This window comes from Opisthocomus hoazin, chromosome 3 (genome assembly GCF_030867145.1).
Source record: "Opisthocomus hoazin isolate bOpiHoa1 chromosome 3, bOpiHoa1.hap1, whole genome shotgun sequence".
In the NCBI taxonomy this organism is placed as follows: Eukaryota; Metazoa; Chordata; class Aves; order Opisthocomiformes; family Opisthocomidae; genus Opisthocomus; species Opisthocomus hoazin.
The window spans coordinates 46,775,720-46,800,243 of record NC_134416.1 but is presented as its reverse complement, the minus strand read 5'-3'; the positions used below and the strand labels follow the sequence as shown (position 1 = coordinate 46,800,243).

At 37.5% G+C, this 24,524-nt stretch overlaps 1 protein-coding gene across 4 annotated transcripts in view; it reads right to left on the bottom strand.

Annotated features, from left to right (window-relative positions):
• Nucleotides 1–24,524, bottom strand: part of RB1CC1 (RB1 inducible coiled-coil 1) — a 79,710-nt gene that overhangs the window by 49,466 nt on the left and 5,720 nt on the right. For 2 of the 4 annotated variants that reach the window (XM_075416152.1, XM_075416153.1), the window contains exons 2-6: nucleotides 17,388–17,506; nucleotides 15,250–15,377; nucleotides 12,759–12,885; nucleotides 12,324–12,494; nucleotides 762–964 (exon numbers count right to left, since the gene is read on the bottom strand). In XM_075416152.1, coding sequence (XP_075272267.1) covers nucleotides 762–964; nucleotides 12,324–12,494; nucleotides 12,759–12,885; nucleotides 15,250–15,320 — 572 coding nt within the window. In that variant the 5' untranslated portion in view covers nucleotides 15,321–15,377; nucleotides 17,388–17,506. Of the gene's footprint in view, nucleotides 1–761; nucleotides 965–5,647; nucleotides 5,703–12,323; nucleotides 12,495–12,758; nucleotides 12,886–15,249; nucleotides 15,378–17,387; nucleotides 17,507–24,524 lie in introns of those variants that run through there. The other 2 variants (XM_075416154.1, XM_075416155.1) reach the window with 2 other exon arrangements.

Genomic DNA, 24,524 nt, shown 5'->3' with positions numbered 1-24,524 from the left:
TTTCTAATCCACAAGGATACCAATGCTTACTAGCAAAGACTGAATGTCCTTTGGCCAACTAACATCTGCAGAGATTTAATAGATTCTACATATTTGGCAAAAGCTATGAAGTTCAACTTTTCTTTAAAATGTTTAAACTTATTTATGCTTTATTTCTTGAAGAACCCAACAATCATTTACACTCTGTTAGGCAACGCACTCAGAGATACCATAATACTAAAATGTTCAGAAAGATGTGAAAGATTTTCCTTGAAGTAACATCCAGAGTTTGCAGGATACAAGTACACACACACATATATATACACCTCCCCCTCAAAGGTATATGTATGCACCCAAAGTTTGTGTTACGACTTCATACTTTCAACGTAGATCATAATTCTTAATAACTGCTCAAGTGTATTAAAAAGGAGTTAATTCAAAAGTGGAAATATGTATTTAAAAATGTTCATTAACGTCTAAATTTATTATCCAGCTATTTCTAGTGCACATCTGGAAAGACTCCAGCTCTTAAAAAGCTGTTCATTAACAAGCGTATCTTCCACCCCATTCAATACAGGTTTCTGTGTGCTGATGAATACAAGGAAAAAACATCCGTTAAAAAAATGACTAGCATAGAACAGAACGAATGTCCTCTGTGACAGATAATCAAACCAACAAATACATGCTTCATTAATGAGAACTAGCACCAGACATACAATACAAAAAAAGTTAAAAATACAGTAACTTTGGAGATTGAGGCTGAAGTTTAATGGCAAACCTACTGTGTAAGTTTCAACTTGATATCGTCTATGGACTGCAAATAGCTTGAATATACATTTTCGAACTTGAAAAGTAGCTTTTGGTAAGAGTATGTACAATCTTCTAAGTTGGCCATTATGGCAGCCCAGCCTTGATGTTGAAGATGTTCATCATGTACAAGACCTTCACAAAAGGAGCAAAGTTTCTTGGCAACCTCATACATTTCCTGAAAACAAAAAAACACCAAAACCTGAGACATTTAGAAAATATGATAAAAAGTGTTAAAATGAGACAGCTAAAAAGCTATCATCTTAAAACTTCATTAAAAACCAAAATTTCCTTTATTCTTAAATAAAAACTTTAATTAAATGACAAAAAATATATAGACAATTTACTGAGAAATATCTTCAAAACAGGCAAGTGAAAATTGCAGTTCCAAGAAAAACCTTATAAAATTAATTAAATGCTGCTAATATAAAAAATTCAGTACACACATATATGAATAATAATGCTTGCACTAATCTAGTAGAAGGAGCTGGCAAACAAGGTCCATTAAGCACAAAATTATTGATGAGCCAAGCAGAAGCTCAGAACAAGACAATGAATTGCAAGATCAGTCAGCAGCAGCTCAGGTGCATCAGATGCAGGAAGAGATTCATGAGGAAAACAGCAGGGCAGATAATTAATTGAAGTCTTCCACTGATTAATAAACCAGATGCAATATGACGAGAAGCAGTGCAGTGTCCGCAAAACTCTGAAACACGCCCTGGAACTTGGTATATGCGAACCAACATGGAAGCTTTTCTGTTAAAGAACTGGATGACACAGAGGCATTTTACTGCCATAGAAGGTGAGAACTGAACTACCACCCAACTTGACAGAGTTAAAACAGAGACCTACATATGGCAAATATCATATCTTACTAAAAGCTCACTAACAGCAACACCTATTATATCAAATTCCAAAGGTTTAACTACTAGTTAGTAGAAGAGGAACTATTTTAAAGTTTACCAGTTTAAGAAAATAGACTGTCCCCCTCAAAGTGCCTATTACTCAAATACCAAAATGAGAAAGTAAACCACAAGTCATGCAATAAATCCTTCAGCCCAATATTTTCATCAATAACATGTTACGTGAAAAAATATTCTCCTGAGCATGCTTGTATGTTGGGTTTTAATATCTACCTACCCTGCACAAAAGAAAATCTCACTACTTTTTGCAGGTTGAGCATACTTTCCTCTGCTCTAGTACACATGAGAAAACCATGCATGGAGAAACAAGTTATACAAATACAGTGAGAAAGCAGTGTTAAAAACCCAGCTCATCAGTATATTTCGGAATGTATTTGCTGCTGAACACTTGGTTAGCAGCACATATGCATACACACACAAAAAAAAAAAAAAAATCAGCCCAACAACACTTCTATTCCTGAAATAAACCAAAAAACCGAAGAGCATTTTATCAAAACATTTCAGAATTATTATTGGCAAAACTTCAAAGTTACGAACGTTCTCACTTTTTTTAAAGAGTCCAAGCCTTTCTCAAGCAGCCTGACAAAATTCCAGAGTCCTTCAAATCATTGGTATTTATGTTATCAGCAGATGAACAATGAATATACAAACACACACACAACTCCAAGGAAATCAAAAGCTATTACAAATTTCTATCATTTTGTAGTAAAGATGTTACTTGTCTTCTTGTTTTCCAAACTCTGGTCACTGTCTGTGCACACGAGAACAAAGATTTCCAGTTTGAAAAGAACAGTTATTTCATTTGCTGCACGAGCTCTCGCTTCCCAAGTCAAAATCAACCAATAACACAACTGGGACAGCACTCAGACAGTGCTGAAATCTGCAAGTCATCTTCTTCAGACTATCTCCAGTCCATTTCTACAATTTAAGTTCACACATGCTGACTAATGCAATATTGACAACTTAAACAATATTCTATTATTTTCTTAAATTCACTTGTATACAAGTTCGTCAAAGCAAATTCCACAGCATATAAAAAAAGCAGAATTACTGCTTCCTCAATTATCATATAGAGAACCAAAAGAATGAGCTGTCTTACACTAAGGTATACTAGAAAATACATGGAAAATATGAAGCTGAAAGGGTAACTGAATATCCCCGTTGTATTCTAATGTATGTCCTGCAAATGTACACAAGCATTTTACTTTCAACTCATTAACACTATTCTCTTCTCAAATTCAACCTTCCTCCAAACTACTGGCAATAATCCAAAAAGCGAGAGCATATGCAGAACCACACATTAGTTTGAAGACCAAAACAATATAAGCCATCCACAAAATCAGAACTGGTCATAAAGTCTTTTTATGCAATTTCTTCAAGTTGAGTATCATAGTTTACTGGGGAAAATAAAGACTGGACTTCTCTCACCTTCGAACAGAAATGTTTTTTTTTTAAAGTCTATGGTAGAGACTTTTAGTAGTTCTGTTCTCCTTTGGACAGACTCACTTAGCATGGCACGGCTCAACTGTGTTACAAGGGAATGTATACATACACTAGGCTTGATATGGCCAGACCTTCTGCTCCGAGACACACTCTTAACAATAGCGGCCAGCGCTTGCTTTTTTAGCTACATCTATTTACTGTGTTCACAATGGGAGTCAAAAGTTACAAGTTAACATCTACCTATGAAGTTTTTTCAGATGTCATTCTTGATACTCCCTGGAGAACCTGTCAATTCAAGGTTTTTGTTTTAACAAGGTTGTTTCCTCAGCAAAACACTTTCAAATACAAAACAGAAGTCACAAGTTATCAAATATTAGTAGGAAAAAAAAAAAAACCCTGTTACAATTGAGATCACTTGTTACACCACTGATGACCAGTACTGACACTATCTAGGAGTCTAACCTATGGCTATTTACCAAAATTTAACCAAACCAGAAGCCTGTGTGCCAGCAGCTTGATTCCTAGAAAAACCAAAGAGTAAACAACAGGATTTCCCACAGTGGCAAATTTATATTCCTTTGGTTTTTTAGAAACCATGTAACAGAAGTGCATTCTAATAAGCGTCAGGATCTGTCATACAACAGAGACATGCCCAAAGGAACTGTTACGCAAAAATAAAAATATCCCAATGCTACTGAAGTATTCAACCAGGTATTCATTGTCGGATGAGCTGCAGCTCCTTGCTGTATGCACAGGAGATGTGAACATCAAAATAAAAAATCCCAGTATGAAAGCAATCATAAATAGAATGCTGAGAGACAAAAGATTATTTTCTGAACTACTCAAAGCTCAAACTGAACTAACATTGAGCTCAAAATTCATTAGCCTGAAAACATAGCTAAGTTTCTTTCAAATAACGTTTTCAAAATTACCTGTAAGATAACAACTACAAGTCAAATTGTACAACTACACAGACACATGACTGTTTCAGGGCACATATGCAAGATATTACAATAGCACTCTATATTATCATCCTCCCAAAGTTATTTTTACATGTGTACCCCAAGTGACAAAGAAATTCTCTCTGGGTGGTGGGGGGCAAGCAGTAGAATTCTGTCTGCGTGGATGAACCCAAACGCAGTTAAATCCTGCAGGAACCCAGTAACCCAGCACTACTTTTGATGCTGGTTCCTTAAGCAGTATCACAAAATAAACTTGTCATGTTCAAAAAGTAAAGAATATTGCTCTGAATTCAGGGGGTCCAAGCAGACGGTTCTAGCTAAGTTCAAACCACAGAGTAACTGGTTTTCCACCTACCAGAACTGTTTCAGTCTTAGACTATACTAAGCAGATACCAGTGCAGGGAACAAGAACACTGTGTTAAACCATTATTTCACTTTTTAATGCTGCACAAGAAGGTGTCAAGAAGAAAAAACACTTTTTCAGTCAATTCTATAACCCTGCCTTCAAAATGTGAGGGTAGGCAGCAAGAAAATGAAGTGGTGAAGCTTTTTGCTTCCTTTGGAGTATCTATGTATCTCAAAAGTAGTTAAGAAATTAAAAACTACACAGATACACCTTCGTTATCATTCCATCGCCACTGAAACACATCTACAAGTGATTTAGCTTGTTCTTCCTACCATCTCCATAGGCAATATGTCTGGGAGACTGTCTCAGGCTACTTTAGAAGGATCAAGACCAATCTATTTCCCATAACCAGTAAGTCTGTATGCAGAAAAGAATTCAGTAGCGCTCTGCTAAATGAATAAACACTAAAAACTGAATTATGTCAGGCATATAAATAAAGGCCTGCAATCCAACATACGCTTTAACACTTCTCAGTAAAGTTGCCAGCTCCAACACAGAAAATGAAGCCTGCCTAACAACAGGCTTGCTTTTGTCAATGATTTTTCACAGATCCACTCGAAGGTAATTGGCAGACACCCAATGGCTCACAGAGCACAAAAAATAACTTCAGTTGCCTTGCAGACCTACGTCCAGGCTATACCAGCATACCTAGAACACTGAAAGCTTCTCCATACCAGTGAAATGTGGACCTTAAGAAGCACCACTACCAGCATAAGACCAGGCAAGCCAGGCTAATCTCAGCTTGCTGTTATGTTGAAGAGTAACTAAAGGCATCTTCACTTCCTAATTTGCCAAGAAACTCACAAGCCCACCAGACAGGTTTTTTTTTGTCTTTGGCTGGGTGCTTTAAAAGAATGTTTACTTGAATTCTTTCCTTCAGTCACTGTAACTTAAATTTAGGTAATTCTTCTGATTATAATTACTTCTGTGTAGTACCTTTCAACCAAAATCAGTAGAAGCAACAAAGTATGTTTCATCTAAAACAGAAATTAACCAGTGAAGTGTTTCTCATCAATTTCAACACTTTGTCTTTGAATCCTACTGTCGTAATTCTGCTCATCTGAATTAAAAAAAAAAAAAAAACAAACAGGGAAAGTCTGTTTGTCTTAAGTGGTCTTTGGACTTACCTCTAAAGAAAAAAACTGCTCAGGAAATGCAGGGTTCTTTCCATTCTCTACAACCCTGTAGTAAAAGGAAACAAGTCATCAAAGTCCTCTATTGCCACGCGTCTGAAATTCTGTAAAAAGGACTCCTTCTAGGTTTCAGTTACCCTAAAAGTCTCATGCCAACAAAAAAGGTCTCGAAAGTGAAATAACACACGCCCATACACTATAACACCAGATAAATGCTTCCACAAAAGGGAACCGTTATCTTGCTTACCGAAATAAGTAACCAAGACCATTACATCCAATTCATACACCTCCAGCTAAAACATCACTAAAGCTACTGGTTAACCACATCAAGATTTCAGCTTTTAAAACCTGTAACTGGAATAGTTAACTTCACTGTGAGGAAGACTTCAATATTTCATGGTAATTTCTCTCATTAGATAGCTGATTATTCCCCTCTCCTTTAATACTGGTCATTTTTGGTTACTGCATCCTTTGGACATTTTTCCACACAATTCACAACTTATTACATACTCAGAAAGTATTTATTTCATCAGTAGAATACAGAATAAGTCATTCTGTAAGCCATACCTTAATAACTTTTCTTCAGTACTGTTTCTACTAGCTCTTCGCTCTAACATTAAAAGCAGGCTAGAAGTCAAATGACAGAATTTACCACAAAAGAAAAAAAAAAAAATACTGAGAAGCTGACCTAAACCACCACAGCCAGGGTATCAAAACCATGGTACAAGGTAAGTGATAACTTCTACTTGCTTGATTCCAAGCCACTCAAGTCTTATTGTTGTTGTGAATTTTCTAAAAGTTTGATCTAACAGTTCTGGTTAAAGGCCAACCAAAACAAATGGTTGGCCAGCCAAAAAAGGAATGAGTAGCAGCAATTTAGTTACTCAACTGTTACAATAATTAGAACTCGTTAAAGTACACAAAATTTTAAAGTAACTCTTCCAGAGGGTCTCAAAATAGCTTTCTAGTAGAAGTGGAAGTATTTTTCTAAATAGTAGATACGCAGCTTCCAGGAAGCAAAGAAGTACAGTCATGCTCAAGTATTACAAAACATTGGGAACAATAAACCAAGAACGAGCTATGTACTATGACTACAGCCATGGTTTTAGGGAACCAAATGAAATGACCACAGTTTCTCATCCTCATTCCCATTTCTCAAACTGACCAGAATTGACGGTTTGATGATGACAGCAACAGTGTCACATGAAAAGTGAAACATATTCACTAATACAAAGTCCAAGTTTCCAATATCTACAGGCTAAACTACTAGAAATTATTTTAAGCAGTTGTGTTAAAAGACCACAAGATGAGACAAGAGTCACACAATGTAGTTTATTGCACAATGCACTGTGTAGAGAACAGCTTGTCTTTTGCTAAGCTGGTGTGTATGTAACTTTTTGCAAACACTCCGTGCACCTCATTGTCCACATACTGCAGCTCAAGGCCAAAACTGTTGAACTGGAAGAGAAATGGGAAACTAGGCTGGCTGTAAAAAGGCAAGCTGTAACCCTTTAGGCACAGACGACTCAAAGGTGAGTTTTCAGTCAAAGGGAAACCAGGATACCGGGACATAAAACGAAAACAGGCTGAGAAAGTTGCTTCAACTGAAATTTAAAAGCCAGACAGTAGATGCAAAAAACTGTGTTAAAAAAGGATCTGATTAAAAAAAGTTTATAAGACAAAGACATTGCACCACACGTGACAAAACCTACAGCAACAATTTCAGTTTAACTGGTAAAGGAACAAGTTAAAATAACACACATAGCTTCTTTCAAGCTACCAGATCTTTATACTGTGAATTCCACATAATGAGATCTCGTGTAATCAACAGGAACTTAATCTATACAGATGTTAAATTCATGAAATCAAAAAGAAGGAAAAAATTGAAGTATCTTGATATGATAATCATAGTGCAGTGCAAAACCAAACAGGAGGTAATTAGTTTCTCAGAGGAATGATTTTTGGTTAGGAGGTATTAAAATCTATAAAAGGCTACATATAAATAAATTAGTTTCAATTGGGGAAAAAAAAAAAGCTGCTTTTACATATCCCTATATCCTATACATATATGGACACAAGGCTTTAAGAATGCCAGGGCCTCCACTGTGAGCCCAAAGATGAATTTCGTTTATACTTGAATAGTAACTAAGGATATCAGAAAGTTACAGCAAAAAAAAATGCAGAAAGCAAGTGCAGAATTTAAAAATCAATAATGGTCAGAAAGATGGAGATAAAATAAAGACATGGATTAATAAAAATACTTGTTTAAAGAAGAACCTAGAACTACTTGTTGGGAAAAAAAGTAAAAGGCTATATACCAGTGTATACAAAGTATGCATCAGGAAAAGCAAATCGGAAATATCTGTCTTTCTCCACAGTACAAATAAGGTTCAAAATAAGGCAGGGTAAAAAAACCACCTTTCATACAGTTCTACAGCACAGTTGCCAAGTAGTACAGTTCAAGTCACAGATGCCAAGGAACTTGATTAAAAACCACAATTTTCATGCAGGTTTAAAATCCGGGAGAAACAAGAGAGGAATAAGTCTTCACACCCTGAAATATTCATAATATTCCACACAAGTTTGCCTATTACTAAAAGCACACATAGGGCATGAAGTACAAGAGATAACCAAGAGCTCTTGCATGATAAGTTAACAGCCATCTTCTAAGCAGTTTTTACTATTTCATATGCTGCTTACAATTTCATATCAAATCTGATTTTAAAATCACACAGTATATTCTCCAGGCAGAACAGACACCAAATTAAATAGAAACTGGTAGCTACCAAATATTCTCCCTTACTTTTATGTAGTTATACATCACTGCTTCTTATTGGTGGCAAGAATAGGTAAGACCTTCTATCATGTGTAATGATTTAAACAGCAACTTTTATTTTCCCAATACAGAACCTTTTTATCATGTACTGGTAGTAAATATTAATTAATTAAACCTTAATTAATTAAATTGCCCTAAATAATTACAACAGGGAAAAACACGCCATCAAGGACTGCCACTCTGCTTTTCTGGTAAAGTAGGTTACTGTCTCTCCCAAACTAATAAAAAGACAAAGCTTGAATCATTATAAGGCAGATTTCTCATGCCCATTTTGCAGGAAGTCTCCCATGCAGTATTCTCAGTGTGGCTTTGGATGCATCACTCACAACTACAGAGGTTCAGAGCCTTTCTATCTCTCCCCAGATCTTAATCAATTTTGAAAAGGATTAATATCCTATGTTCTCTCTTCCTCCCAGCCAAGAGGCTTATGGTGAACCTTGAAGAAGATTAATGCTATAACCACATTCCCAGTCCTCCCTCGCTTTCTCCTGAATTACTGCTCAATATGCTTCAAGCAGGCATCATGAAAAACTGCTTTAGTACAGTACTGCAATACCCCTTTATACAGTTTTCACACCTTGGTACATCTAAAGTTATAATAGCCTATTTACTAATCTTCCACCATACATGATGGCTTTGTCATTCCTGTGACTGCTCAAAGAAGTACCCAATGCATTTTCACAGCCTAACACAGAGTCTGTAGTTTTGAAAGATTTTTAAATCAACTGTGGGTATAAAGGTGTATCAGATTTAAGAGTATTACTATTAGATCTTTAAATAAATCTCTAAGTTTTTCACAAAAGATTCTACTAATATTGTAGTCCTTTTACAAGCAGGGAAGAACTGGAACAAGTGGGGAACGGAATCTTTTTCAAGATCAATCTGGAGGCTAAAAATAAAATCTCCATTCTACTCATATCCGTGTTTAAAGACCTTTAAATACTAAATTCCTCCCCCCTTCCACTAATAATATTAATAGGTGCCATCAAATATGGAAAGATTTATTTTCTTCTTGCAAATCAGCTCAGAATCACTCACTCTAGCTTAACTTTTCAGTCTCTAGCTAAACAGAATCACAGAATCACAGAATAGTAGGGGTTGGAAGGGACCTCTGTGGGTCATCTAGTCCAACCCCCCTGCCGAAGCAGGGTCACCTACAGCAGGCTGCACAGGACCGCGTCCAGGCGGATCTTGAATATCTCCAGAGAAGGCGACTCCACAACCTCCCTGGGCAGCCTGTTCCAGTGCTCCGTCACCCTCAGAGGGAAGAAGTTCTTCCTCATGTTCAGACGGAACTTCCTGTGCCTCAGTTTGTGCCCATTGCCCCTTGTCCTGTCACTGGGCATCACTGAAAAGAGCTTGGCCCCATCCTCCTGACACCCACCCTTCAGATATTTGTAGGCATTTATAAGGTCCCCTCGCAGCCTTCTCTTCTTCAGGCTGAACAAGCCCAGTTCCCTCAACCTCTCCTCGTAGGGGAGATGCTCCAGTCCCCTCACCATCCTTGTAGCCCTCCGCTGGACTCTCTCCAGTAGCTCTTCATCTTTCTTGAACTGGGGAGCCCAGAACTGGACACAGTACTCCAGATGAGGCCTCACCAGGGCAGTGTAGAGGGGAAGGAGAACCTCCCTCGTCCTGCTGGCCACACTCTTCCTGATGCACCCCAGGATCCCATTGGCCTTCTTGGCAGCCAGGGCACACTGTTGGCTCATGGTTAACCTGTCGTCCACCAGGACACCCAGGTCCCTCTCCGCAGAGCTGCTCTCCAGCAGGTCCACCCCAAGCCTGTACTGGTGCATGGGGTTGTTCCTCCCCAGGTGCAGGACCCTGCACTTGCCCTTGTTGAACCTCATCAGGTTCCTCTCTGCCCAGCTTTCCAGCCTATCCAGGTCACGCTGAATGGCAGCACAGCCTTCTGGTGTATCTACCACACCTCCCAGTTTGGTGTCGTCAGCAAACTTGCTGAGGGTACATTCTAATAGCTAAAGTTGGCCAATAAAAGCTGTACTCCACAGAGAGACTCAAGAGTATTTCTGAAATATGGGCTTCCCTTACAGAAGACTTGCCACCAGAACAAGCCAGTAAAGATCTAAATAATTAATAAAAAAGCAGAAACACTGCAATAAGCTTGCTTGCTCTGCATATTAATACAACCTTCAGAATCAAGAAGGAAGAGAAAGTAGCACTAAATTATTTTCAAGTCTAAGTGGGAGTATTTTTCATAAAGCTCCTGGAATATAAAAAGCTTACTCCAGAGGAATTACATTTCTTCTACCACTGTGTACTATCTTCACCAGACCAAAACCAAAATTAAGAATCTTCGAGACCACAAAAAACAAGGACAGGATAAAGAAGATAAAATATCAACAATGCGAAATGTGAGACAGGGTACCAACCACCTTTCACTTCCACTACCCTAAGCAAAGCACAAACATGAAGTCCATCGTAATTACTACAGTCCCCCCTTTCATATCAAATCAATGGTAAGCATTTAACAGCTATCAGTCTTGCTGACTTTTAAAAGATCCTCTTAACACTTCACAAAAAATGGTTTTAAAGCACTTTCAGTTTCAGCTGCTAAAACCAGAACCCTCACACTCTTCAAAGAGCACAGATGAAAACCTCCCACTCCTAGCTGAATTCACAATGACATCTACTCCTCTCCGTATGACAGTCATATGATTCACAGATCCTAGTAAATGGGACCTTGGGTTATTAAGTCAGCAGTAACTGTCAACAGGTGGTGGAGAGAGGAAGAGAGTCCACTAGACTCAATCCTTGCCTTAAATCAGACAAGTATGTCAAGGTCAGATTATTCAGGCTAACTTTCCCGCTCCTGATAGGTGAGAAAGACAAGGGGGAAAACCAAAAAACTCTGTACTATACGCAAGACTTAGCACCTTCTCTGAATTCAGCTGTACAGTATTAAAAACCATCCACTTCAAGTGCCAAATATGCTTTTGGGCTGCATTATAGTTGTCACTGAAACTAAGAAACTTTATCACCAAGACAACATGCTAAAAACATATATTTCTATTCACTTTGTGCTAACTGCTACATATAACCATTCCCCCACTCCCAGCCATCGGACGTGTAAATAATCTTTAGAGACATGAAAAATATTTAATGCATATAAAAGCAAACTTTGAAAAGGAAAATGAGGGCAATATTTCCTAACGTGAAGAAAAGCAATCAGCCCAGCTACTGAAGGCATTGTGTCACTCTCCTGAACACACAGCCATTCGTTATAATGTTGCAGCGAACTAGTTCCCCTTGTCAAAGTAATACATAAGTAATCAAACTGGAATTCTGACAAGTTTGCTTTCCATGCAAGTAAAAGCCAGTACTCAATAATAAAAGACCTGAATTTTAGGAAAATGAAGCTTAGTTTTTTTTTAATTCCTCACCAGTTGTTTACACATATAAACAGAAGCTTGGCAAGGTGCTTTTAAAAATTCTACTGATAATTTTCTACTAGGGTTAACAATGTTTCCACAATAACAAACTTTTCTGTTTTCACACTGAGGCAGACTGAATACACTGAAAATAAGGCAGAGCATTAAGGCATGGGTCCAAAGCAACCAGATTGCTTTTATTTTGCAAATGCTGTAAACATATGCATCTATAAAGCTGTATTACAATATGCTTTTGAAAGAAGCTTTGAACATGCTGAAGAAGCAAGCACATTTCAACACCTACCTCAAAAATTCATGACACAGGCTCTGAAGAATACACCATCATTAATACGTTCAAAAGACAGTAAGAATGGCAAGCTATTTCATAATTTATATCAAGCTTCCCCTTGGTGAGCGAGTACAGTAAGAATTTACTTACCACAGCAAGTTGTGTCCGTGATGCTACAGTATGAAACACTGCAGGCATCATAAGAGATTCTTCTACTTTCAATTCCATCTCATTCTCTGCTGAAAATGTAGTTTTGGGGATAGCTGGTGGACGTTCACACAAGATCATTTCTTTGTTGAATAAAAAAATTGGGTTGGTATCCTACACTCAAAAAGATAATGAAACCAAACACTGAGTAAAGGCAACATACTGTTAGCTCACCAATTATTTCACCATGTGGGTAACGTGTCTTAAGAACGTGTTAAGCATCACAAGTATAAGTTGAACTCATACACGTCTGTTTCCCAAAGCAAAGAAATCCAGCGAACAGTACAGTACAGAAAAATACTTTAAAATATCTTAGTAAAACATCTTTTTTGTCCCCTATAAACGACAGTTCAGACAAAGAATGCAGTATGCACTTACTGTTCCAGCACTGTAACTACACACTCTTCTGTCTGGTGCCATACACTCTCCTCCATTGACAACCAGTACTTGGTGCTGAATGGCAATCTTATACTTCGTTTGAATTGCATGTTTCAGATCAGCCACACTACAAAAAAAATGGGAAGAGAAGACAACACTATCAGCATATTTGTGTCTCCAATTCTACATATTCCTGTAACAGAGACAGGTGTCTTGTCTGTGTCAAAGCAGAACTTAAGTGAACTATTACTTTTTATTCTGCACAGTGACATACTTCTGAGTTTTGTATGTGCTGCTGTAATATGTTATATTCTGGATATTCCGCTAAAAGAAGACAGCCTCTGCATTACTGATCAGTCATTAGCAAACTTTTTCCAAGAAGTTCTGACAGCATGCTGAAATTCTGGATTAAGTCACATCAAGCACTTAAGATAATGACTGTAAAAGTCATATTATGTTCTTTGAATATATACTTTATGAGTAAACAGCTGACTTACTGAAACCCTAGAGGACAACAACAAAAGTTTTAACACTTCATTATGCATAACACAAGCACAGCTTCACCTAATCAGCTCTGACTGATTTATTGTACATGAAGTGCAGTACAGCACTTAACAATAACAGGAAATTAAACAATCCATATATAACACAACAAATCCATGTAAACATTACAGACACTTCCAATGCAGAAACAGTATATCAATAGCCTATCCCTGTTTTCGTTCGCTACCCTCATACCTTTAATTCTGGATGATAGCACCTTTACCTTACTGCTTATTTTAAAGAGTTCCAGACTCTGTCTTGAAGACACAGGCAAACAGCAAACTTATCGAGAATTTATTAATATGATACAGTAACTGACCCAAACTATAACACACTGGGGTAGTACCTGTGTGAGGGTATTAAACAGCTTCAGAGTATCAAGCAAATAATCAATATAAGCATCAATGGTTTTGATATAACTGGCAGGAAGCATAAGAACGTTACTGGCTATATGGTACTTGAAAAATAAAGATCGGTTATCTAAAATAACCATGATTCAATATGACATCGTGAATTCACCACAAACACCTCATAAGCACAAGTACTCGTTAGCTGCGTTACAGTAAGCATTCACCTATCATCTCCATAGGCTTTGGGAAGATAGCTTGGCCTGTCCCTGTACGAGGAGATAGGCGAAGAACCCAAGAAAGTCAGTCTTGCTAGAAAGCGCAAGTCTATATATAAAGATATACAGAATCACCTCACCATGACTTAGGAACAGAACATCTCAATGTATCAGACAGCATAAAGGGGTGCTGACATCTGGAAATGACCCAGCAGATCCAGAACGGCCGAGAAGAAACAGTATTTCATGCTCAATAATACCCTAAGTGTCAGTGGGTTTTGCAGAAGCACATACAAAAAACAATCAGTGTAGACAGCCTTAGGGTCCTTCCACCCCAAATTTCAAAATCCAAATTCATTTGCTGAGTCATGAAAATTACAAACAGGAATTCAGAAGAAAGGAAACAATGGACCATTAAGCACAAAATCCATGGCAGAAGTCTTTCAAGCACAATTACTTGCAATTCATTCATCACTGATAGAATATGAAGACAGCAGGTAAGCTTGGCTCTTGCTATCTCCAAAGCGTGTGGGCTATCACGGTATTATACAAGATTTACTTCTTAGATTTGAGTCCCACATGAGAACAAGGGACAAAGATACAATACATCCAGTATATCTAGACCTCGCTAGAAGCAGCATCTTTACATTTGCAAGATGCTTTTAATGTGCAGTGAAGAAAATACAAATGGCAAAGTTGTTGGGACTTAACCGTGATTCTGTAATACTGCTCATGTTTCAGGCAGTTGGGCCTTCAGAAGTTCATGTTTTACATCTAAAATGCTGTAAAACATTTTGGACCCTTACTACATAGATAGAACCAACTTTTACTCATCCTGGATATGAGACAAAAACCTATATGCCAGTTCTTTAGCCTCCAATCCAATCTGACAGAACACACATTTTCTTCAGGATGAGTATATACTCGGAAGAGAAAGAGCAGTCTGCAGAATTTCTTCTGCGATGCCAGTCAGTAAAAGATAAACCTTTTACAGAGGAATCCTAAACAAGAACACCATCCAATAAAAGGTCACAGGAGATCAGAAGTCACTCTGACAGTTTTTCCAAAAAGCACCAAACACCAGACTCAGCTAAGAGCGGCTTATCCTCTGTTACTGCTGCAGAAAATAAATAATCTCTCCATTCTTTCATGAGACCTCAAACACAACCACTTGCAAGGCACTGAAAACACTAATCCAAAAAAAACCCAAAAATTCACTCAAATACATGGAAACCTAGAAGACAACTACAAAGACATACTAAAAAAAAACAAAAAAAAAAACCTGAGTATCATCTCCCCAGAACTCGGTATGAAAAAGTATATATGCTCATTTCTTTTTTAATTTAAAAAAACAAACAATATGCAATTCATTTACTTTCTTACTTTTGTACAGCAAGTTCTGTGTCAAAGGTAAGGGTAGTTCCAGTGTTGACCAGAAATACATATAGCTTCATGATGATTTCTTTACGTCTCTGAAGTTTAGAACTTCCACTGCTAAAATCATTTAGAAACTGAAGAGAAAAAATTCAAGTATTAGTTTCACATAGAAGTTACAAAAAATACATATACATGCTTTTCAAAAAAATACTTTTAGATACATAGGGGGTGAATACATCAGCTCTCGCATTCCACAGTTTTTTATCCACCACTAAACATACAGATGCTCCTCTGACCAGAAACATGGGCAAGGTAAGCCTCTGCACATGCAGATGGTTAGGAGAACACATGAAAATATACACTGAGGAAAACTTAAAAGAAAGGACAACTTTCAATTGCAAAGGCCACCATCTCAGACTATTATCTGGCTTTTCTCAATTATGAAAAGCATTTTTAAAGCCCCAGATACATTTATTTCCAGACATCTTTTCTAGATTCTACAAACAGCAGCATGATTTATGCTGTAAGTATTAATTCCTCAACTTACAGCTAGAAAGTCTATCTGCTTACTACTATCACTATCCGTAGTTTTTTCACTCAGACATATGGAAGCATTAGCAAAAAAATAAAAATAACAAAATAGCTAAGACTGTGTAGATTTTATGTATCTCACCATAACTAAATAATAATTTTAAAAAATATTTTCCTCTTGTTTTTAGTACTAGCTAAATCTGTAGCTACTTTCTTCATTACTAATAGCAAATATGGAATGATCAAGACAGATAAAAAAGTCCAACACATCAGATGCATTTTCAGTCCTGTGCCCTACAAACATCTGGATGAGAGACTATCAGCATGTGTTTTTCCAGTATACGTAACAGAAGAAAAACATTTAACTGCTTTGTAAAACACTGAGATTTAATCTGAAATTTTATCACTGAAATGCTCCATACTTCTGAGCCTTTTTCTCTCCTTCACAGGAGCTCAGAAGTTCATGAATAATTTCTTCCATACTAACAAAGCTGCTGCAGAAGTACAGCTAGCACTGCAGTCACTAACAACTGAAACTTTTTTGATGTGAAAGGAGTTATGAAAAGTTAAGCTGTAAAAGTTTTAGCCACTCCGCAATATTTGCATATCATTATAAAATTATTTTTTTGATTAAATTATTTCACAGTAAGTACAAGAAGTTCCTCTTTCCCCAAAATATGAACAGGACACACACACAAGGTCTACACAGCTAACTGTACTATTCTAAAATGAGCCTGAATTTGCATTAATCTCTTTGCCTACACAGACAAAAATTGATAAACCATAGAGAAAAATAACAAAAGTCCCGTTAAAATGGGGAAGGGGGAGAGATTTTACTACAATAATAAGTCCAGAAAGTCCAAAGAACTTTCTTTCAAGAGAGTGGCATTCTACACACTTTTCAAGCATTAATTATAGTACATAAATGAGTCAAAACATGCATTATCAGAACACAGCTTCAGAAACAGAATCATATCAAATAAAAAAGTTCCAGTTAAATGATTTGATCTGAATTGAGCTTTGTTGTCCTTACACTTCAAGTCTACCGTACTCAGTGGCACCAGTTCCAATTTATATTGGAAAAAGAAGAATATACTCTATAAACAAAATTATTAGATAGACAAAAAATACTGAATACCAAGAACAAGCTAGCCATAATTTACTACTAAATTCTTTGGCTTAGGTTTCAGAATTAATCAGTCTTACATGTAGAGAGACTTCTTTTCACACAGGGTATATTTGTGACCATAGCCCAGGCAGAATTAGAAACAAGTATGTTAATAACACAATGCTTAAAGCAAGCACCATGGAGCATCCAGCAAGCAGAGGCCTTTTCCACTTAAGCTGAGTAAAAGGCTGGTATAGTATCTAGTTTTCATATAAACATTACTTTCTAAGCTGAAGTGATATTTAAGAGAGAATTTGTCTGGAAACCTTATAAACATAAAGTGAATTAATCAAATATTTCCCCCTCCATACATTAACACAAAAGCTAACTATTTAAAAAATAGAAAGAAAAAATATTCTCAAGATCAAAAATATTTATGACACCGTCTACCACGCATGCATCAGCAGTCTCAAACTTATTTAATTTCACGAAGAGAAAGAATTACCTTCAGGCACTATACCAAACTACCACCCTCGTCAAATTCAAGCGGAGAATAAATACACACATTCGCTTTACTTGATTTTTGGCAACAGAGTAGCATGGCTGTTCAAAACCAGAGAAGATCTGCAAAGAAAAGATACAGAATGCAATTAAAGGTATTCTTAAAATGTCAGAATCTTACGGTCATCCTTGCATTTAACCCAGACATCAATGCCAGAAAATGTAATTGTGTGGTAGTATTTATTTTTTTAATTAACAATGCTATCCAACAACAAGTCTGCTCAAAGCTGCTACATATCTGCATATTTTTGCCCATAAGTTCAGTTTAAAATAACTATTAGTGATATTTTTCAGTATTTACAAGGAGGCAAAGTTAGCTCACTAAAAAGAACTGCTTGTATTTCCATTAACTGACAGTATTTTTCAGAACTGTTGCAGAATGCTGACATGATGATGCTAAGAACAATACAGAAAGTCATAACAAAATGCAATTTATCTAAGAAAATGCAGCGTAAAAAGGCACACACGCTACCGCTGGTGAATGAAAAGCCTTATCCTGCATCTGTACCCAACAGATTCCTTCAGGAATCAGTATCACCTTCCTTACCTGAAACAAGGTAACCTCGTTTGTTAAGCCATTCACCTACTTTCAAAATATTCATTATTATTTATTTATTTTTAAATAAACAGAAGGTGTTACCATTCCCAGCTGCCTGTCACTACCACCCTTGCCAGGGCCTTCCTCTCCCAGAGCTGCTGTTTAAACTACAACTGAAACTACAACAACCAAAAGGAGCCAGATAAACAAAGGCTGTATTTTCAGGCTACTGTAGCTCATTTTAACTCCTGTCAATTAGGTAGCAGTGCCGAACAAAAAAAGAGCCCTTAGCAAGGAAGGTGTGATGAGCAGCTGGGCTCAGGGCAGTCAGGCAAGTACACAATCAAACACCTTACTGCAAATAAACATTATTTCTACGATGTTAATGCCCCAGCAAGCTTTCCCAGAAGACGATCAGGGACTATAAAGGGCGATAATCCACTACTAAAAATAGGTTTGCTGAAGCCTGAAAACCATTAGAACGTGTAAATCATTTTACACAACTCATGCTATTAACAGTAAATCAAAAACACTTTGTCCCAAAACTGAAAACTTTATGATAAACAAAAAAAAAAAATCATTCAACTATTACACATATCTTATGTGCATGGAACAGATAGCACTTTGTTTGGCTGTTATTTGAGTCATTATCTTCCCATCTCCTGTCCACACCCTCTTTTCTCCTACACAAAATGCACACACCTCACCTGTCAGAATCAAAGGCGAAATAAAAGGGAAAAAAAGCAATGTGTTTAAATACCACCATCGGAAAACCAGTAAATGAAGTGTCCTCTTCCAGTTTAGCTATCAACAGTCAGTAGTTGAGTAAAATAAATTTATGAATACTTGCTTTAGATCAAAGCAACGTATATTAACATGAACAAAAAGAAACTACTGCAACACTTCTGCCTCGAAGAAGAATCACAACACTACAATCTCTATTGTTCTAATTCCTTTGCAACCGTTAAGAAGTCAAAACACAAGTGTTGTTACTCCCACCTAACATTTCAACAAACAATCCTTCAGGAACAGAACCACACTCACATAGGCAGGGTAAATTTTTATTAGGTCACTCTTTAAAGAAAATGAAACAAAAAAAAAAAAGTAGAATTCACCCATTCTCAAGGTTGTCACAAATTTAAGTGAGTGCTTCCAGGATCAGAGGAATCACGTAAAGCAAGGTTTCAGAGAACACGTGCCTTGAACACCGAGGTCTCCTACAGAGTCACTGGTGCCAATTAAAGGGAGGATGCAGCCCTCTGCAGCAGGAACGAAGCGAAGTGGCTCTTTCCAGCTGCCTGTTTTCACAACACTGCAAGAAACTGAATTCTGAGAGCTCTCCCCAGTCTTGCATCTCCGGACAACATCTGGCTGAGTCTGGCCAAAGTTAGTTACAGGGGGAGATGCATGAAAACCAGTCACAGTTGCCTAAATCTCTTTTCTTTCATAAATCAGGTTACAGCAGACTATTACAAGCAAGGTCAGCTACATATCACAAATTAGCCTGTAAACTTGTCCCCAGCATTCAAGAATATTATGATTCCGTAGTAACACAAGCTTTTAACATAAGCTTGGAGTGAAAGTCAGGCACCATCAAGCTTCAATAGAATATATCCATAAATACAGACATTTAATTCCTCTTCTGTTTGTATTACCTCAACAGACCACTAAAAGAATTTCAAGCTTTTTTAGCACTACACTGCTAAGTAGCATTATAAGTTTCAAGCTTTTTTAGTGTTACATAGCTGCAATTATTTTATTTTAACAGAGGTTGAAGAATTACAAAATTTGACAACTACTGAAGACAGAGCTGCTAACTAAGTAATCAAATAGTAACAAAATGACTAATCCACCCAGATTATTTATTTGAACTCTGACCTGCAGCATTAGATCCATGCTATCATATAAATCAGATCCTTCAAATCACAGGACAGTAGCTTGTATGATCAACATCCACGAATTATCAGCAACACTGTTAAAAAAAAATAGCTGAAAATTTTAAAAAGAAATTTCCGTAGCAGCTGCCAGAGCAGACAGAATATGGTAGACTTGAATATAAGAAAAAGAATATGACAAAAATGAAAGAAAGAATAGCACAAAGCAGAAGAAGCTTCCAGAATTAATTCAGAAGATGTATACTTTGTTACACTAGCTAACCAAACACCAAAACCAGCCATGAATATGCTACACTTGTGATAACATTTATTTCACTGCTCTACATTGTGTTTACATTGCAATGCAATTACTACTTCTGTTTCACTTCATGAAAGTATTGTAAGCTTTTCCTACCCGATATGAACTCTTCAACAACCAAGTACTTTTGAAGACTGTGTCGATCAATACTTCCAATGCATGTTGTTTAGAAGTTTTGAAATGTATCTTATTTAGTTCAGAACATGCTCATTGTTATATCTGCACAAGGAAATGAATGTCTGCTTACAGACCTTTCCTTTTTGTAATTACAGTACAGGCGTCATGGGTTTCACTGCACTCCACAACACTACGGCTACATTAACCACCCATTTCTGCAATTAAGTGCAGAATCCCTGCTCCAGTATCCAATTCTGACTGTTCCATTGTTTCATGGTGCAATTCTTTCCAACTTCACAAATTCAAACACTGAAATATGGCACTCAGAGTAGAACAAGGACAGAAATCCACATTTAACCTGTTTGAGTTTCAAGGGGCATTATCAACTTCACTTTAAAGTCATTAATTTTCCTCTATGATATCCCAGTATTTAGGTTCATGCACATGTTTTTGACATCTCATTTCCCATGCCTCCTTTATAAACTGGATTACAAACTGGACTTAATCAAAAATATTGATACATTTTTCTTTAACTCCCTGGAATTTAAACTGAACTATGCCAAAGTCATGGCTTTTCTTTAAACCCAGCAGTTTAAAATTCCATGTTCTACAACAGCAACACACCAGCAGTATAAGGTACCTTGCTTTTTGTGCCTGGGGAAGCACTGCTTCACATCTGTACAGTAAGTGCCACAGTTATCGATGCTTCATCTCCCAGGTCACAGAGCACCAAACTTTTTCCCCCTCTCCAGGCTGGAAGGGGCTCAGCTTTGAAAGCAGACAAAACCAGCTTAACTAACTAAGCATGGCAAGACTCTCACCGTTCACTCAGAAGCCTGCAATGCCACATCGATAATTAGACATTCACATAGCTCTGTATGAACATCATCTGTATGCTGCTAATAAAGGAAGCTTCTCTTACTGCAGACCAGCTGAGGCCATACTGCAGGTAACAGTGGCTCCAGTCCGAGTCATAAACATTACCCCACAGAGGTCCCTTCCAAGCCCTACCATTCTGTGATTCCCTTTGATTACAAGGGTCAGGCACCTCACAGGAGCTCATGGCAGAACTCCTGCCTGTCAAAAGGTCAATTTATCTGAGGCAAAGGCTAACAAGTCTGTCACATGCTTAAAAGACTCAAGGGCTATTCCTCATTCACTGAGTATCTTATCTGGAGAAGATCTCACCACAAGGAGAATATAACTCTATTACCTCTGCAGATGGAGAGCCAACTCTGGGGTGCATTAACATCTTACTAAGCTGTGCTTCATTTCCATACAGCAAATCTTAAGGTTTGCCTTTGAGATGCTGCAATTTCTGTGATTTCACCTTTCTCTCCTCTCCTTTTAAAGGATTTCCTGTTTCACTTCGACTTAGGCAACTCCATACTACACAAAGGTATGAGACAAGTACAGAATGTTCCTTTCAATTCACTTTGTTTTCTTCTACACACCTGTCTTCTACCTCCATTTCCTTTGTTTTTTCAGATGTCCTTCTCAAAAAATGTTCTCTTGCTCAAACTTGCACACCTCACCTCATAAGCAAAGGACTTTACAGCACATAAATCCTAGTATCAAAGGAAAATGAACATAGAGACTGAAGCTGAATGTAAGGAAACAAAACATCTTCCTTCACGTTAGTTGTAAGATCATCTCTGAAAGTAAACTTCAAGGAGCTTTCTTCAATACTGCAACCAATGCATCTAACCAGAAATATCTTAATTTTGCAGAGGACTACTACCACCACAGAAGAACAGACAGAATGACCTCATTATGAGGGCACACATTCTTTACTAATGCTTTTAGCAACAGAAGTGGCTCAGTTTCTAAAACATAATGCAATTGCATACCCTTATCTGGACAAGCCAGCATTGAAAGGAAAAATGCTTTAAAAGGCACTTAAAAAACTTAAAGTAAAACTTTAAAAAAATATCCTAAGCTATATGATTAATAAATAGTAGGGCTCCTCCTGACCCAGCTGCACAGAATAATTTCATCCCCTGCCCCTCCAACATAAATTTAACCAGAAAACCACACCTAATCACTGAGATACATGTTACTCCAGGTGGAGATCCTATTGCCCATTACCATCTCATATCAAAGCCAACAAACCTCATGGTCAAGCCACACCATAGTCTTAAAGAAAGGCTGTCAATCCCTGACATCTGTGAGGTGCCATCTGGACCTCTATACTGCGTTGAGATGTGCATCAGGCACAGAGATGGTTACTTAATCACAGCATCTCCAACAGTCACTGTAGTGTTAGCAGCTCTTAAACTCGGCTGCTGGTCAGTAAAGCAAGTCTTTTCCACTCAACACAGGAACCAAGCCGCACTTCCGACAAGTGACCAGGAAACATGTCTAAGCCCCTACTTCCCAATTCACTAAAGAGGAATTTCAAAACTCAGTAATTCAGAATACAGCAGTTCACTGAATAAGAGGCTTTTTTTCCCTCTGTAGAAGGAAACATTTTACACAACACCAACGTAATACTTCAGTTACCTATGACCACCATGTTCAGTTGTTCCTGCAACTGAATTATATGGAAGCTCCTCATCAAGCAAAGTAGGTGCAGCAATACCTTCACAGACCCTCAAAAACATCAATAGTGGAACAACGAGAGATCAAAAGCAACTGCATCTGGGTAGGTAAGAAAACATTATGCATGAAAGAGTAGCTTTGAAATCAGTGAGGTCCAAAACAATGAAGCTTCTTACAAGTTCAGACACAACTTATATCATGAATTCTAGGAAAGCAACACTTTCAAACATGTTTATGAGGCAACAAGTACATTATTAAGCATTGTGTCATGATTCCATATGTTAAGTAATTACAGCTTCAGATCTGAGGGTTAGCATCTATTTACACTCCTCTTTTCACTGATTTGAGGAGCTGCCAAAACACAAGCCATATAATGGGTCAGACATGTTTTTCTTCTCCAACAGTTAAAAAAAAAAAAAAACACAAAACAAACAAAAAAAAAACACCAAAAAAAACCCCCACAAAACCCCATACCTCTTACCTCGCAAAAAGTGAAATTTCTGTGCCTCAGTTACGCACAGAAGAGCCAAGGTTTTCTGACATTCTTATTGCCAGGAAACAGCCCACAGCCTTAGAAGTACCCTATTTCTTTCTTTTTTGCTTTTAATTGATGGAAACAGTCTTTCCACAACTGTCTTCAACTTGGTCTTTGACAAAGTTAACTGAAGGTTTTGTCAGCTTTTTTGTTTATTAATGTATAGTTTTGCCATTTCAAAACCATTTGTAGACTGCAAGTCTCCCTCCAATTACAGAGATTAACACATTCACTTTGCAAAGAATGGTGCTCTTGGATAAGTGGAGCTTCAGGTGGTGTTATTCAAGTTACTAACTGACTCCATACTGGTGGGAAGGTTCTCCCTGTAGACACATAGTCTTTAAAAATAATTAGCATCTAAAACCTTACAGTGTTTGCAAACAATTCTGCAAGAAACAGCCAACAAAAAATTATTTTCTTGCATCAAACTCAGACAAGTCGGCACCAACGCTTCTTTCACTAATATTCTCTCTCTGGTTAACCAAGACCACAATCACATAAACACTGGTTATAGTCAGGGCATCAGACTTATGAATCCCTTTGCTCAGCCGGTTGTTCTGCTCCTCTTCCTGCACCAACTTTCAGCAGTGCAACTTTCCATACTTCCATGGAGTAAACCAGATTACCCTTCTGTAACAAGTTAGAAACAGCGTACCTCCCCAGGTTTCTGCTAGCTCAAATTACAGTTCACTACACAGCCCCACAAACTGTTACACTACAACTAAGACTGGAGAGAGGCTGATGAATACAGGGGGTACCGAATGTCAGCACCAGCATCCAAGATGACTAGTGAGAATTTCCAGAAGACATCATTCACATTCCTAACTGCCAATGCTATCATCCGTTATTAACGGACAACTTATAAATACTATTCTACTAAAAAAATGCCAGTATCCTCTTAAAGAGTGGGCTAAGATCACTGAAAAATGGGCAATTACTACAGATACAACTGAGGACAGAGTTTCTCAAAATACGGACTATGAGGCCACTTCTCCCGCCCTCCTCTCTCCAGATACACCACTGTAGGGATACAAGTTCTTTTTTCTCTTGTATGTGGACAGTACAAGGTAATTCAGCCAGACCTACTTTAAAGGCTGAAAGTACACAAAGTAAGACTGATTAAATAGCATTTATTTCACAGGAATGAAAACACTATA